This window comes from Artibeus jamaicensis, unplaced genomic scaffold, assembly GCF_021234435.1.
Source record: "Artibeus jamaicensis isolate MK-2021 breed Jamaican fruit bat unplaced genomic scaffold, CSHL_Jam_final contig_793, whole genome shotgun sequence".
Taxonomy (NCBI): Eukaryota; Metazoa; Chordata; class Mammalia; order Chiroptera; family Phyllostomidae; genus Artibeus; species Artibeus jamaicensis.
The window spans coordinates 12,841,171-12,857,683 of record NW_026521975.1 but is presented as its reverse complement, the minus strand read 5'-3'; the positions used below and the strand labels follow the sequence as shown (position 1 = coordinate 12,857,683).

At 47.0% G+C, this 16,513-nt stretch overlaps 1 protein-coding gene across 3 annotated transcripts in view; it reads left to right on the top strand.

Moving 5' to 3' along the window:
- LOC119039416 (kalirin) overlaps positions 1 to 16,513 on the top strand; it is a 571,768-nt gene that overhangs the window by 336,891 nt on the left and 218,364 nt on the right. For all 3 annotated transcript variants that reach the window (XM_053672926.1, XM_053672927.1, XM_037132217.2), the window contains exon 9: positions 463 to 693. In XM_053672926.1, coding sequence (XP_053528901.1) covers positions 463 to 693 — 231 coding nt within the window. The remainder of the gene's footprint in view (positions 1 to 462; positions 694 to 16,513) is intronic.

The window sequence follows — 16,513 nt, the reverse complement described above, 5'->3', positions numbered from 1 at the left end:
TTAGGTACCTTGTCTCTGATCACAGATCTAGAAGTTCAGAGCCAGGTAGAGGAAGGTAAAGAAGAGTCGTTCTGTGGCCTGAGCTGGCGGTGAGTCAACCAAAATATCTATCAAGAACTATGTGCCAGGCACTGTTCCAGGTGTTTGGGAGACAGGCAGAGTCCCTGCTAGACAGGCAGAGCTAAAATTCAAGGGGGAGAGAGACTGATTCGAGAGTGTTACAGACACCTGGGTGCTGTCCCTGCAGCTCCTCTGCCCCAGGATTCTGGGGTGCTCTGGCCTCCCACGCAATATGGGCTGGGCATCATGGCAGCTCTGGCTGGCCCATTCCTTGGTTGTCATAGGTCTGGTTAGGACTGCGATCCTTAGTCCTAGTCCAGAACCCCAGGCAGACCCTGCTATCCTTCCTGTGCCCTGTCTGCCACTCCACTCCCTTGGCGTGACCCTCTTCCCTTCCTGCAGGTCAGCCAGGATGGCAAGGCCCTGCTGGATGTGCTTCAGCGTCCCTTGAGTCCTGGGAACTCCGAGTCCCTCACAGCCACAGCCAACTACTCCAAGGCAGTGCACCAGGTACTGGATGTGGTACATGAAGTGCTGCACCATCAGCGGCGACTCGAGAGCATCTGGCAGCACCGCAAGGTGCGGCTCCACCAGCGGCTGCAGCTCTGTGTTTTCCAGCAGGACGTCCAGCAGGTAACAGGCCCCACACCCAGCATCCATCCCAGGCAGGCAGACGGCTGAGTCCCTGACCTGGCCACTCAGGCCTGGGATCACCCGATTTAGGAAAATAGGGCAATTCAGCCTCCCAGCTGCATCCTCCTCCCCAGGAAAACCATCTGGACTTGCTAATTGCATCCTTCTTACCTAAGCAGCTCAATGGACAGGGCCTTCTCACCCGTGGTTTTGAGAAGGGAGGCTCAGCCTGAGGAATAGGAATTCCGTGCAGTCATATGGCATAGGTGCCTTTGGGGAGAGCTTGACCCTCACTCCTGAGCTTTCTGCACGATTCAAGGACTTGGGGGTTATCTGAGCACTGTCTGGGTTGGGCTTCACATAACATGACTTCATTTCTTTATCAGGCATGCAGGTGGCCTGTTAGAGTGGGGCTTGGGGTGAGATACAGGGCCTTCAGGGGGTCGTTTGGCAAGATTGGACTTGGGAAACCAGATTTAAAATATGAGTTGTTGATGACTATATGTCCTATAATCAGAGGTTATTTCTGGCTTGATCTGTCTTTTTTGCATTATTATACCAGTCGTGGCTTTTTTTAAAACCACAAATAATAAAGATATGGTTCTGATTTTGACTTTAAAAGGACAGTCTTGCCACAAATGCCCTATTGGATGAAATAACCCATGCTTTTTCTCTCATACTTTGTCTCCTTGGGGATTTCTGGGGACTGTCCCCTGAGGACCGGTGTGTTCGGGGAGGGAGAGCTGGCTGGGCGCCGAGGAGTGAGGTGGAGGCTTCGCAGCTCCTGCCTGCTGGTCCACTGTGAGAGGCGGGGCCGGGGGCACTCAGGTTGTTAGACTTCTCTGTAACCACCACAAGATTTCAAAATTATACGAATAAAAGGATGTTGCCCTCTCCTTCTGTGGTGTTGACCAGATGTAATTCAAAACTATATCAAAGTATGCAAGGTAGGGCAAAAGTTTAGTTGTGAACCCACAAAATAGAGTTTATTCTTATATTATCACTTACTAATTATCGTATTATTTTCCATGTGAACAACTGTAAACCTACTTTTGTCCCACCCTGTATGTGGAAAATTGAGAGCCAGCTGGCCATGTCTTTGGAGTAACGATTCCCTTCACAGCGGTTGTTGGGAGGGGCCCTGCTGGTGGGTGCCCTGAGAGGGAGGCAGGGTGGCGGAGAGCAGGCTTCCTGTCCCTGGCCGTGACGCCTTCTGGCCCCAGAGCTGCCGTGCAGTGAGTCCCAGGAGTGAACAGGCTTTCCAGAGTGTCCCCATTCCTGGGCTGCGCTAACCTCCTTGCAACCCTCCTTCTTTAACTGGGGCAGTGATGGAGTCATTAGAGGCAATGCCTCAGCCTCGGGACAGAAGGCTGCCGAAGTGCAGTCCCAGCTGAGAAACCCTTGTGAGGCCTGCTGGGAATGGAGAGGCAAATGAGTCTGTTGCCTGCTTCTGCCATCTGGAGCTGTCCAGGGAAATACATCACCCCTGAGCACAGGAGAGCGCAGAGTCTGTCTGTGGTTGAGGCGGAGGGAGGCACACAGAGTGGGCATTACTATTCAGTGAACTCTGACCGACTCTCGGAGATTATCCGGTCTATGGACTGTGCAGCTTTCTTGCTGTGCTCATTGCCCTCCTTCTGTTTGCATGGCTGTTGTATAGGGATGGGCGCTGAAAAGGGGCAGAGGGGCTGCGAGGAGGGTAAGTGAAAAGGCCTCCCCAGCCGCAGGGTGGTATCCAGACTTGGACTGTCTGGAAACTGTTAGTGTGTTCTGTGGCCACTGTGAGATCTACATTAAAGCTAGGAAGAAGTGTAATAAAACTACATCTGTGGTTATTCTGTATCATACTCTGAAAAACAAGAGCATTTCTGGAAATGAAACTCGATTAATTTATTTCTACTATACAAATGGAATTGTTGGCATTGAGGAAGAGCAAGAAGATTATGATGCAGCTGTGGTGGGGGTTTGGGTGTCCCGTGAGACTGAACTCCCCGGATGGTTAATTCCGTCGTCCTTTGCAGGTTATGTGAATGTACTTCGGGGAGCATCACTTCACTCACCCATCGTCCCACTCCCTCTCTGTCTCAACATGTTTGACAGTGGGACAGACGCACGAAGGAAAATAGGAAAAACAAGGGCTACCAAACCCGGTGGTGATCTCAATGCTTACATGACCCCAGACGACTGTTAGTGCCTGACGGGCGTCTGAGCTGGTGTTTCAGAAGGGTGCCAGACATACGCACTTGGTGGTTAAAGGGAAGGACTCGGACTTTCATTCCTGACTCCCAGGAATGTTACGTATTTACCATTTGTAATATAGTTTATATACTTATTATACACGTTTTATATGCGGATTGACTTTTCATGTTTTACCTCCTCTATTCCAGTATTTTCTTGAGAGTAGGAACCATGGCTTCTTGCCCCTGTCCTTACAGCTCTTCGCTGTGTCTGGCATGGAGCTGGGGTCCTCTTGACTTTTCCTTATGTTAGCTGAAATTATCATCGGAGGACCCTAGTTTCTGCTTCTGCGAAATGACATCATTTAACCCTCCCTTAGAAGCCTCCCTTTGAGTGTTGCCAGTGACCAGCTGTAGTCTGCCTGCAGGAGTTGTGGTGTGGAGGTATTAAGGGCCCCAGATATTACAGCCCAGATGGAGGGCACAGAAGCACATCCTCAGTGTTCACAGAGTGTCCTGGGGCTCATCGGTTACTCGGCAAGCTTGAGTCTCTGCCGTTGGCCCAGTACTTCTCTAGGTGCTGGTGCGATCCCTGGTTAGTCAGAATGACATAGGACAAGCACATTTGCAGGTAAAGGGCTGTTCTGTGAGAACATGGCAGTCAGTGTGCAGGGCAATAAGTACTGATGCAATAGTCATGGGCAGAGATAGGAAAAGTCAGAGTTGCTGTCTTTTTTTAAAAAAACTATTTTATTTTTAGACAGAGGGGAAGGGAGGGAGAAAGGGAGGGAGAGAAACATCAATGTGTGGTTGCCTTTCCTGTGCCCCTTGCTGGGGACCTGGCCCGAAACCCAGGCATGTGCCCTGACTGGGAATCAAACCAGCAACTCTTTGGTTTTCAGGCCAGCACTCAATCCACTGAGCCGCACCAGCTGAGGCAGAGTTGGTGTCTTGAAAGAGATAACTGATTGAACTATTTTAGTCCGGATCTAAAACTCCTGAGTGCATTTGGGGCCCACAGATGTTTTACTCAGCCCCCTATGTGGGAAGCTTGTAAGCAAGGATCAGTGGCTGGGGCCATAGAGAATCACAGATTATTAGCTACTGAGCATGCATAGGCTCTGGAGGCAGAGAGCCTGAGTTTCAATCCTGCTCTGACAGATCTTGGCTGTGTGACATTAAGCAAGTTGCTTCACCTCTAATGTAGGAACAGTCATAGTATCTACCTCATCAGACTGAGTGGTAGACAAGTACAGGGTTTAGCACAGTGCCTGCCTAGCAGGTAGTAAATCCTCCCCTTGGTGTTTGGATTGTTGGTCACATCCTCTTCGAGTGGTGTTTGGGCGCCCCCTGGTGCCTGTGCCGTTGGGGCCCTCAGCATGACTCTCTCTAGAAGAGCAACTGCTTCATGGGTCTGCTGAGCTCCGTTTCATTCAGTGATAAAGTCTCAGAGCTGTCGGGACATGAAAGAGCATCCAGTCTAACCTATTCTATGGTTGAAGAAATTGAGGCCCAGAGATGTAAAGTAACTTGGCCGTAACCACACAGCCAGTTAACGATAGTGCTGGGACCAGAAGCTGGGTGTCCTGGCTCCCAGGCTAGATCTGTCACAGAAAAGCCACGTGAGAAAGGAGCAAGGGAGGCAGAGAAGGTGAGCTGGAAGAAAGATGGATGCACACATGCATAACATAGAGGGAAGAATGACAGACAGATGGCACATACACACGCCCTGAAGCAAGGAGGGAGAGGGAGAGACAGAGAGAGAGAACAGGGGAAGAGAAAGAAAGGGAGAAGAAATTTAGAGAGGGCAGAGAAACAGACACACATGGGATGGAGGAGAAAGAGAATAGGAAAGTGAGGGGGGAGACAGAAGGGAAAGAGACAGTGGTTGTCTGACTCGCCCCATTGCCATTTCAGGGCGTGGGTGGTCTTTGCTCAAGTAGAAACCATTTGCCCATTAAGGCCCCAAAGCAGAGTAAAAGCAGAGAAATGAAAGCACAAGATAGATGCCAGTGATAATGAGCAAACACCATTTAAACAAACACCTGCAGCCAGAATTGGCCTAACACATCACCTCTGGGGTAGCCCTCCCTTGAGTCCCAACAGGGGTGCTCAGCATTGTCTTCCCTACTGGGCTCCAGGACAGTGGGAATAAATCTCTAAGGAGCACTCTGAAACTTGGGCTCATTAAGCTGCAGAAAGGCATGAATAGGACACACCCGCCATAGTACTACAAGTGGAATCATCTTCAGTACTGGTGTTCTGGTTTTAAATGGGACAGTGCTGAGCCACAGCCAGAAGTGCATTCCATGATCTTCACCTTCCGTCTCTTGTTTTCCCCTAATTCCTGTAGTTTCCCATAGATGTAAAAAACTGCTTCCAATCCCAGATAGACCTGACTGTGGAGAGAAGAGCAAGGGGCGGCTAGATTTTTTATCTTTCTGGTAGATGCAAACTCTATTCCATTATTTCATAGCCAGAGCAATGGTGTTAAGCCCTCTCTGCAGGCCACCTTGTTCCACTTCCCATTTTTCTTTTTCTGTCTTCATTTTGTGCAAGAATAAATTAAAGTGTTTTGAAACAGCTGCTCTGTGCAAGGTTCTGTGCTAGGAGTTGGAGATTCCCGGCCTGAGAGAAGACATATATACCCAAGGACATGTGAATGGCACACAGCCAGATGGGTTCAGGGCCAAAGAAGCAAAACAGTAGTGGCCAGGTGGAGTCAAAGCAGGGGACGTTCCCTGAGCTTGGGGCTGGATTTTCACTGGTCCTTGGAGCTCAAGCAGAGGAGATGGGGATGGTGGTCCTGGAGAAGGCCAGGAAGCAGAGAGTTAAGTTATAGCCAGGAGAAGGGGAAAGGAAGTCTAACCGGGTGTCTGCTCCTTGCAGTAAAACTGAGAGGTAAGGCCGAAAAGCTTCATGTGGTCCTGGTGGTGTGTGGGAGACAGTGACATGTGTGAAACTCAACACCTTCCCTTAAAAATAATGTCTTTTGCTTCTAATCAGTCCAGTGGGATAAACTAGTGAGGTGTAGCATGAGGAGGGGGCCTAGGAGTCTGTGAAATTCCCAGGCAGGAGGGTCTGAGAATGTCCGAGTACTGGCAGAATTTATCTGCCTTTATATTCTGAATGAATATATTAATGTTAAAGTCCATAGTTCTTGTATTACAAATGCATCTCACCTGTTATCAGTTTTTCTGGAGCCTCATATGGAAAATTATAGCTTTTACTATGTCAGCTCTCACCTACCTAAGAATATGTCAAAAGGGTTTGAGAGTAAATTTTTTTTAACTCCAGATAGTCAATCTTTTACTAACCGTAGTGACTCTAGCCACTTAATCATACCAAACCAGCTTGGGCATGGTGCAGTCCAATAGACAGCTTTGTGTAATAAAAGATGAATGCTTTGGGTTGGGCACAGAATGGTTAGTTAGAAAAAAAGTACCAGAATGATGATAGATTTACACATTAACTCTTCCTGCGAGAAGGAAGAATCAAAGCACCTGAGAAGGAAAATGCTCAGGGCGTAGTCCCAGATGGATGGGGACACACGCACACAAGGAGAAGCCATTCGAACTTGGAACTGGTGACCTGCACGACTGGGGAGGAGACTCAAACATCAGAGAGATAGTTGGATTCCAGGCTTGAGATTTTGTTACTAGGATTAAATGCCTATAAAAGTTTTATTGTTTAAAGCTCAGGATTCATTTTCTTTCTGAGTATATATGATTGAGCGTCTAATCCTTTCATGTGCCTTTTCTTATTTAGTTTTTCAACACTGTAAGCCAAGTGATAGTTTGGTCCACATTTTACTGATGAGAAAATTGAGGCATAGAGAAGGTAAGTAAACCCACCCCTCAGTTTAGCAGAGCAAGAATTCAAACTCAAGTCCACTTGACCACTAAGCCCATGCTCTTAGCCTCTCTGCTATGCCCTGAGCACTATGCTAGGTGATGGGAATGCAGAGAGACACAGCCCCTGCTCTTTAGGACTTTATAATGCAGTGCTGCAATGTCATTGCTCAAAGGACCCTGGTGGATTACTCGGTCCCAAACATATAGCCTCCGACATCTGAGATTCGGGCTCAAACTGTCTGTCCAGTTAGCTCTACACAGTCGTACTCATACCCAAAGACTCTTTGCCATCTGTTCTGCCATTATGAAGTGCCCTCTGCAGTTATTTATCTGACATAAGTTTTCATAAAACACACACTACCCATTCTCATTTTTTCACAATCATTATGATAACTCAGCATTGATGACACTTTTCTTGGTAGCGTATATCTTGAATAATATCCATTTTCCCACAGTAGTATTTAGCAGTATTAAAGTTCTCAATTAAGTTTATGATGGTGATAACCTAATCATTTCAATACATTCAAGCAGGTAATAGATAATTCTCTGGGCAGGGCGAATTCCCAGAGAAAGCAGGGTCAAGGCTCAGCTGAACTGGGGAGGTAGGACAGGGAGAAAAGGAGGGCTCACTCGTCAGGGTTGCTTTCTGATTGGAGTGAAGGTAAGCAGGCTTCCCCATCCGCCTCTTTGGTGTCGCTGGTTTTAGAGGGAGCACTCTGTCCTTCTCCGCACCATGGGAGGCTGCTGTTGGAGGCCCGGTTCCAGTCCTTTCCACGTATTCCCTACCAGAATGGCAGTTTGGGGAGTGAGCTTTGGAGGCTTGCTTCTGACGTTCGCAGACCCCACTACCTGGGAATTTCATGGAGTCCTAGTATCCCTCCGCCCTCTACACCCCACCCCGTTCCTCTCTGCCCTACTTTCTGCCTTCCTCTCTTTCCTTTTCCACCATGGCCTTCACCCTTGGTACTTACTTTGACTTTCCAAATGTGAACTCTGTTCTGACTGAAGAGTGCTCCTTCTACAATGCCCACCTTCCAAGGAGCACCTGGGTGCATCCATCGGGCAGGGAAGGGAGGATGGTAGGACTTGGGAAGCAGTGAGAGAAAGAAGTCCCTTCCCAGGAGTTACTGAGCCTGAGGGCTTTCTTGATCCTCTATCCATGGTAATTTTAAACACCCATAATGTCCTTATTTCATTTTTATTATTATATTAACAAATGGCAAGGCCGTCACCATCCAGGATCACTTGTTTTTGATAACCCCTATGCTCACCGTGGTCAACGTATTATTTTGGAGCCTTGAATGCCAGGCTAAAGAATAAAAGACTCAAAATTTATGACTAGTGAGAAGCTATTGAAAAGATTTCGAGCAGAGGAAACAGGTGGCCAGAGTGAAGGTACGAGGTATTTTGGTGCCAGTGGGGGGCCGGCTTGGAGTAGGCAGATCCTGGGAGCCATGGTCATGGTGTACCCACAAAGCATTAACTAGGGTGATGAGGCAAGGTTAGATAGGAGAGCATTCATAAAAAAGATCACTGGACATTATTGTCCATTTTGTTATAGAAAACAAGGGAGGTGTCAAGTATGAATATAGAACCATATTTTTGAAAATGTGGTCCTTGGCTCTGACCGGTGTGGCTCTGTTGGTTGGGCATCATCCCCCAAAGTAAAAAGTTGCCAGTTCAACTCCCAGTCAGGGCACATACCTAGGTTGCAGGTTTGGTCCCTGGCTGTGGCACATAGGAGAGGCAGCTGATTGATGTTCCTCTCTTACATTGATGTGTTTCTCCCTCTCTTTCTCCCTCCCTTCCCCTCTCTCCAAAAACTTAATTGAATAGTTATTTTTAAAGTGTGGTCCTTGGACCCCTAGCATTAAAATCATCTGGGTAGAGTGGGGAGCTTGTTAAAAAGCTCCCCACTCTACCAAGAGCAGACAGCTTATCTGGCCCTATTCCACACTTTCTTGATTCAGAATCTGGGGGGAAGGTGGTGCCTATGTTTTAAAAACAACCCCAGGTGAGTCTTAGGCATTCCGAAGTTTGAGAACCTCTGATTTAAGAAGTTCCAGCCTTCATGATGAAAAGTATGGCTATACCATATACAGGCATCAGGGCACCAGGGTAAGGAGACTCTCTCAGGGAGGTGCCAAGGACAAGTCAAGTTCGAGTCATCCCAGCTCCACAGCGTTGGGAAGGGTCAGGTGTCCAGTGGCTGGCAGTGGAGGGAGGCAGCTAAAAGTTGGGTCTCTGGCCTCTTAGCCACTTCCACCCAGCACAGCATCTGCCAGTGGAAGGACCACAGTTCACCGGGAAAGAGAGTCTATATACCTGCTCATGGATCTCAGCTGAGGCCTCTCAGAAAAATGAAAGCTTCTCCCACCATAGCAGGACATTTATTTTGATAACACTTGTTCCAAAGAGGGAACAGAAAATTAATTTCTGGTAATTGGGCATTTCACGTGGCACCTGTGTGCCATCTAGGTGGCACTGGCAGTGTGTGAGCCATTCCCCTTCAGGACTAATGCTCAGTGTGCTGTGCAAGGAGGCACAAACAGTGACTTGACGGACTGTCGTGGGTACTTGTACACATTGTGTGTACCCGAGCCTTTAACAAAACTGTGTGGTAGATACCCTGTAATATATAAATGCTCCTTTACTGGCCTCAGGGAAAAAAATGGCTTTCTAAAGAGTGGGAGGCTTGGGACCAGGAGGTGGGAGCTGAGAGGGAGGAGTTTGTTCATTTATGTAAAACAAAAAAGTCTTGCTTATGTTACTGTGGATCAAATTATGACACAAATTTAGTAATCAATGTCAAATAAGGTGACTGGCCAGAGATCCAGATGAGGGAATCAGAGTTGGAATTCTGATTCCAAATTGTTTACAAAATATTTTCATTTCCTTTGATGGTTTCTGCCCTTTATCACACAGGAAGTTCTCAGATCAGACTGATTGAGTTCATTCATTTATTCAGCAAATGCCCTTTGAGGACGTAACAGTGACCCAAACAAAGGCCCTGCCCACATGGAGCTTCCACAGGAAGTAGAGAGAAAGCACCACCACAAACAAACGTGTAATAGGTCATACAGTGATAGGCAGTGCCGTGTGAGCAGAGGGCTGATTGAATAAGCCATGGGGTGTGTTTAAGAGGAGGTTCCATTGCAGACACCCCGTGATATATAAACTCTCCTTTAGGGCCCAGGAAAAAAAGAATGGCTTTCTAAAGAGTGGGAGGCTTGGGACTGGGAGGTGGGAGCTGAGAGGGAGGAGGGAGCAGTCAGGACTGGTGTGGCGCAGTTGGTTGGGTGTTGTCCGGAAAGCGTAAGGTCCCTGGTTTAGTTCTCAGTCAGGGCATGTGCTTGGGTTGCAGGTGTGGCCCCTAGTCCAGGTACTTGCGAAAGGCAACCAAGTGATGTTTCTCTCCCTTTCTTTCTCCCTTTTTTCCCCTCTCTCTAAAACTAATTAAATTATTTTTTAAAGAAGAGGTTCCAGGGACATGAAATGGGACCCACAAGTCTAAATGAGCTGGATGTGTTCATGAAAATGGGAGAATGGCTGGAGTGGCTGGTGAGTAGAGAGCAGGAAAAAGGGTTAAGAAGTTTGGAGAAATGGGTCCATATCAAATTAGGCTTTATAAGCTATGGAGAGAATTTAGAGTCTCTAAGTGTGATAGGAAACAATTGTAGAGTTTCAGTAAGGGGAGTGTTATGATTTGATATGTGTTTAAAGAAATAGGTCTGGATCCTGTGTGGATGGGCTTGGCAAGAATAAAAGGAGGAACATCACTTAGATGGCTGGTGGGATGAGTGCAGAAAGATGGTGGCTTGGCCTAGGATAATTGTGGTGGAAATAGTGGACCAGAAAGAGTAAATAAGAAAGACTCTCAGGCTTGCAGCTAAGCAGTCGGGTGGATTGTGGTGTCTTTTGCTGAGACAAGGAAGACAGAAGAGGAGGAGAGTAAGGCAGAGGGAATAAAAAGTTCTGGTTTTGATATGTTAAGTATAAAGTGCCCATTATATGCCAAGTTTGAGGGGAAGAGTAGGCAGTTGAGTCTCACTCTCAGAAAAGAAATTAGGGCTGGAGCTGTGCCTATGGAAATTACCAGAAAGCCACAGAACTGGATGAGATCATCCAGGGAATGACAGAAGAGAAAGAAGTCCAGAGCTGAGTCCCTGGGCGTTCCAAAATGTAGAGGCTTGGTGGACGAGGAGGATGCAAAATATAAGACTTCAGTGGGTGTCAGGGAGTCCAGGCAAGTTCCCAGTGAGGATGGTGTCTGAGAAGCTAATGCAGAACTGTTTCCAGAAAGGGAGGGCTCCTCCTCTTAAGTGGGGCTGAGCAAAGTAGGAATCTCCTCAGGGTGAGAGGGCCTCAGTGGTTCACTGATTCAGAGCCCAGGCGGCTGAGGATGGCTTTGGTGGAAGGGCAGCCAAGCATGGAAAGTCCTCAAGGAAGGATGGTCTGGAGTGAGTGAGAAGGGAGTCCCTGAGAAGGGTCAGCCTCGTGGAGGGGGTCAGAGCCCATGCAAGGCGAGCAAAGCATCTATATAAGCATAGGTGCAAAGACTACCTTCGGCCAATGATAGCAGCTTCTCCGAAAGCCACAACTCTTCCAAGGCTGAACTCCTAAACATAAAGGCCCAGCTCTCTTTCCCCATGTGAGGACAGCTCTGACTGGTCACTCAGTCTTCAGAATGGTCTGTTGGTGGCTGAGAATTCCCTTGAGATGATATTGTAGCTCCAGTTTACCCTCTATCTAACCCTCTACTTCCCTTCCCTTCCTCGGGGGTCAGTTCCAAGACCACCTCCTAATAAAATTCCTGTGGCTAGCTCCCTGCGTAGACACGTCTTCACCCTGTTTGGACTTCAGTCCTCTAAGCCGGGCTGTCCTCGCTGTGCGGGTGTGCTCCTCACTCTGCCCAGGCAGTGGCACTGCACGCATCAGCCCCCATCCTTTGTGGATGGCTCCTTTGTGGCAGCCCGGCTTAGAGGACTGAAGTCCAAACAGGGTGAAGAGGTGTCCACGCAGGGGGCTAGCCACAGGAATTTTATTAGGAGGTGATCTTGGAATTGACCCCTGAGGAAGGGAAGGGAAGTAGAGGGTTAGATAGAGGGTAAACTTGAGCTACAATATCATCTCAGGGGAATTCTCAGCCACCTACAGACCATTCGGAAGACTGAGTGACTAGTCAGAGCTGTCCTCACATGGGGAAAAGAGAGCTGGGACTTTATGTACAAGAGTTCAGCCTCAGAAGAGTTGTGGCTTTCGGAGAAAATGCTATCGTTGGCCAAAGGCAGTAATCCCCAGAGGGGATTGACAGCTGAGGTCTCTCTGTCTGCTGGTGGCACTCCCAACAGTTGTAAAACGTCCTTTATGGCATATCTCAGAATCCACTACCTACATAGTCTCCAATACCTTCCCCAAATACTTCTTAATTGCAGAGGGAATTAAAATGACTTTTGCAGTGAAGAAGGCTGGAAGACACCAACTTAAGTGATTGAAGTTAACATCACCAGTAATGGGACAAATATCAAATGTATCCAACCTGATAGAATGCAGTAGGAAGAACAAGAATCATTTCTGTGATTCTAATCATGAAAAAGCACCAGAAAAACCTGAAGCTGAGGGACATTTTATAAAAGAATAACCCTGTAACTGTTAAAAGTGTCAAAGGCAGGAAAGTCAAGGGGAGCCTAAAGAACTGTTCTGGGTTAAAGGGACAACTAAACACAACACGTGCTTCTGGACTACACTCTTTTGCTCTGCAAGTCAGTATTGGGACAGATGGCAAAACCTGAGTGGGGTCTGAGCATTATATTGTAGTCTTGCTGCCAGAACCACTTGGGTTTGAATCCTGACCCCACTATTTGATAGCTGCATAAGCTAATGCAAGTTAACTAACCTCTCTGAGACTCATTTCCTTTGACAAAGAACAAACCCTCCATAGTCTCTTCTTCCAAGGAGGGGAGCTGCTATATGTGCAATATAATAAAATCATGAAATGTTGGAGTTGGAAAGAGATTTAGGGAGATGATGTGATCCAGCATCCTCATTTGAGGCAGAGAGGACCAGAGAGAAAAAGGCTCACACCCAGCTGGGTCACAGCTGGGTCACAGCTGGGTAGGGGCAGAGCTGGAATGAGACCCCAAGGATGGCACCTTTAAGTTAGGATAATCATGATGGTGTCACATGTTAACGATGCTTTAGGAACCTAAGACACTTCTACATGTAAATAGAGCTTAGATACCAATTAAAACTTAGTTCTGAAGGTTGGTTGTCTCTAAGTGTAGGGGCCTCCTACTGTGAGCTGAGTGGTGCTTGGGTCTCTTCTAAAACTAAGATTCTGTCAAATCAGAAGAATCAAAAAAAAAAAAATTAGTCCTGGGACAGAAGGCAGCTGGATCTCTTGCTTTTCTCCCATTAACTCAGTCGCATTCCTGGCCACTGTTCAGAAAATAATCAATCGCTCTCTTCCAAAGGACTTTTTCTCTTCTCTTTAGCAGCTAGAAAGGCTGTCTCTCCCTTTGAGAAGCATTGTCTTGATTGTATGCTGGTTGAAATAAACACAATTAGATCAGGAAGAAAGGGGATGATTAGGGAATTGTTAAATTGTTAAATTGGCTCCCAAATCCAGTTTAGGATGAGTATCTCTCTTGGAAAAAGGATGTTCTGGGAAAGGAGTAATTTCTGGGTGAAAGGTGGGGCACAAGAAAGGAGGCAGAGCTTTACAAGTTGTTTACAAGACTGTGTGCTGTCGTGGCGAGCAGTCCTGGGCTTACCTGCACTGGTGTCCCCAGGGACAGGGTGAAGGTCAGGCCTCTTGCTGAATAGAGTGGCACAACTTTGCCCAATACGGTGGGGCAGGAACTTCAGCCATATTTGCACTTGACAATTCATGGCTATGAACATTCATTATCTCCTGCATGTGTGGTGCTGGCAGAACTGCTGGGCGTGGGGCAGGATGGAAGGGTAATACACAGTGTGAGAACTCCACACACCAGCGGTTCCCAACCTTTTTGGCCCAAAGGACTGGTTTCATGGAAGACATTTTTTCCATGCACAGTTGGGGAGTGAGGGTGGAATATGGTGTGGAGATGATTCAAGCACTTTACATTCAAGCTTACCTCCTGCTGTTCTGCCTGCTTTCTGACAGGCCCAGACCAGCACCAGTCTGTGGCCTGGAGGTTGGAGACCCCTGCCATTCACCATCAGGAACTACCTACCTGCCAAGAGGAGCAGTGGAGAGGGTGGAGACACCCAGAGGGAACTTTGAATGCAGACTGGGAGAAATGCTAAGATAGTTATGATAGGAGTTTGGAGCTGGAGACATTCACCCCAAAGCTGTGTGTTGGGCGATGAGTTTGAGTTGAGTGGAGTTCAACACGTCTTAAGCAAAGCACTCTGTGCTAAGAACCACACTGTGTTTGGGAATTACAGGGAGGCTGGAGTCTAGTGGAAGAGACAGATCCATGGGCAATACTGTGGTTTGAACAGAATCGGAGGAGAGTGACACCCCAGCCTGGGTGGTGGGTTATTAAAGAGAAAAAGGTTTTCCAAACCAGTGATTTTGAGATGGTGCTTAAAGGATGAGTAGGAAAGAGCCTGGAATGGGGACATTTCATGTAGAGTCAAATATAGCAACAGCAAAACTCAGGAGGTGGGAAGCAACTTTTGGGGTATTTAGGTGTGAGGCAGAAACTTACCGGAAGTGGGGTAGAAAGTGGGGTGGGGCTGGCCACAGAGAACTCTGCTTGTCAGGTTGAGGAGCCCCTCAAAAACTATATCCCAGTGAAATGCCCTTTCAAGGATGCATGGGTTAATTTCATTTAAGACTAAATTTGTGTTCTTCAAATGGATTTGTCTCTTATTTTTTAGTTGTTAGGATCCAGCTATATTAACAGTGTAATTTATTTTTATACCATATATAATTTATTTTTAAACCATAGTGTATAAAATTATTTCTTATAATTTATTTTTAAACCATAATGTATAAAATTATTTCTTTGAAACCAAAGGCAGATTTTGTTGGAAGCAGATTGACACTGTCATGGGGTGCTACTTCCCACTCAGGTTCAGAGGCACAGCTGTCATTTATCAAAACCAGAACACAAATATGAAAATTGAGAGAAAACAAGAAGTTTGTCATCTCTGCGCGGTCCCTTGTAACATACTTGCTTCTGCAGTTACCAGGTTCTCCTTCCATGCAGTTCTGCAAGCCATGCCCCTGGGGTCAACCTTCCACCCGCCTCTCTACCCCCTTCATAACCGACCACCAAATACTGGCCGTCTTTCCCCCAAATATTACTCAGACCTGTCTTTCCACAGACACTCCCTATGGCCCTGTCTAAGCCACCATCATCTCCTGCAGCAACCTCCTGTCTTCCCATCTCTGTGCTTGCTGTCCTCCAAGTAATTCTCCACAAAGCAGTCAGAACCATAATTTTTAAATGCAGATGCCATGATATCTTTCTTCTCCTTGCAGCCTTTTAGTGGCTCTTAGGACGAACACTGGAATCTGCCTCAGCACACCAGGGTTTAGCAGCATCTGGTTCCTGCCTTCTCTGGGCCTGTTTCCTCCTTACTTCCTACCCAAGCCACGCTAATCTTTCTAATTCCTAACTTAAGTCCCATTCCCTCTCATGTCTCAGCTAATCCTTACTTCTTCAGAGAGGCCTTCCCTGACCCCCCAACTAGGAGCTCCTGACTGTTATTACTTTTCACTGTTGCAGTTAATGATAATGAGTCGTGTGAGCCGGGGTCTAGTGCTTGTTACTCACATAGCCTGAGCTTCCGGAGTAAGGGCTGCACCTGCTTTGTTCAGTAAGGTGCCCGGACTGTCCTTGTGCCTGGCGCTGAGGCACAATAAAAGTAGTAAATATCTGCTTGAATATGTGAATATTCACATCCTACATGTGCTTCTCTGCTTCCCAAAGACCTCTCCTCACGCACAAACAAAAAGATCAGACCTTCTATGTTGGGAACAAATACCAATTCAAAGCCATCAATAGGTATAATTAACTGTCATTCTGTACTATCCTAACTATAGTTGATCATTAAATATTTAGAAACTATTGCAGATGAGAGAAATTAAACAAGGAGAGCTAATAAGCAGTACCTTGATAGATACATACACTTTGGTAGGATCCAGGGTTTGGCCAGGAATGCAGTTTATTCTTTAACGAGTGATGTTCAGAGTCTGGGACTCACCAGAAGCCACGGGATATCCAGACTTCCAATGCTGTGCATTTCTAGTGTGTACCGAAACTGTCAGGCACTGCAGCTGTCTGCTCAGAGGCACATTCCTCCGCCGGCCACTCTGTGTGGGAAAGTTGGGCTGTACTCCCAGGGTTGGGAGACATGGACTTGGGGTTGAGAGAGCATGGGGTCCAAATGTGTGCATCAAGCCAGGCTGGCTCTAAATGAACTACCTGATCCAAATAGTCAGAAGTCAGCATTTTAAACAATAGCTCATATTGATTATGTGTGTTTGTTCTCAGGTAATTTTTTGGTCTCCCTGTATTGCTCAAGTAATTTTGTTTACTCCCTAAATCCTTGCTTTTTTGTTTATTCAGTTGTTTTCCATGCAGTCCCTGAATCCTCATTGAGGTTGCACAGGTTTTTCCCACAGCTTCAGTTCATATGTTATTTATTTATTATTATGTTTTAATTGTTGTTCAAGTACAGTTTTCTGCACTTCAGCCCAGTACCCCAGCCCTCCCCACCTCCCTCCCATTTCCACCCCCCATCATTGTCCATGTGTCCTTTATATATATAATTGTTCTAATGGCAGAAGTT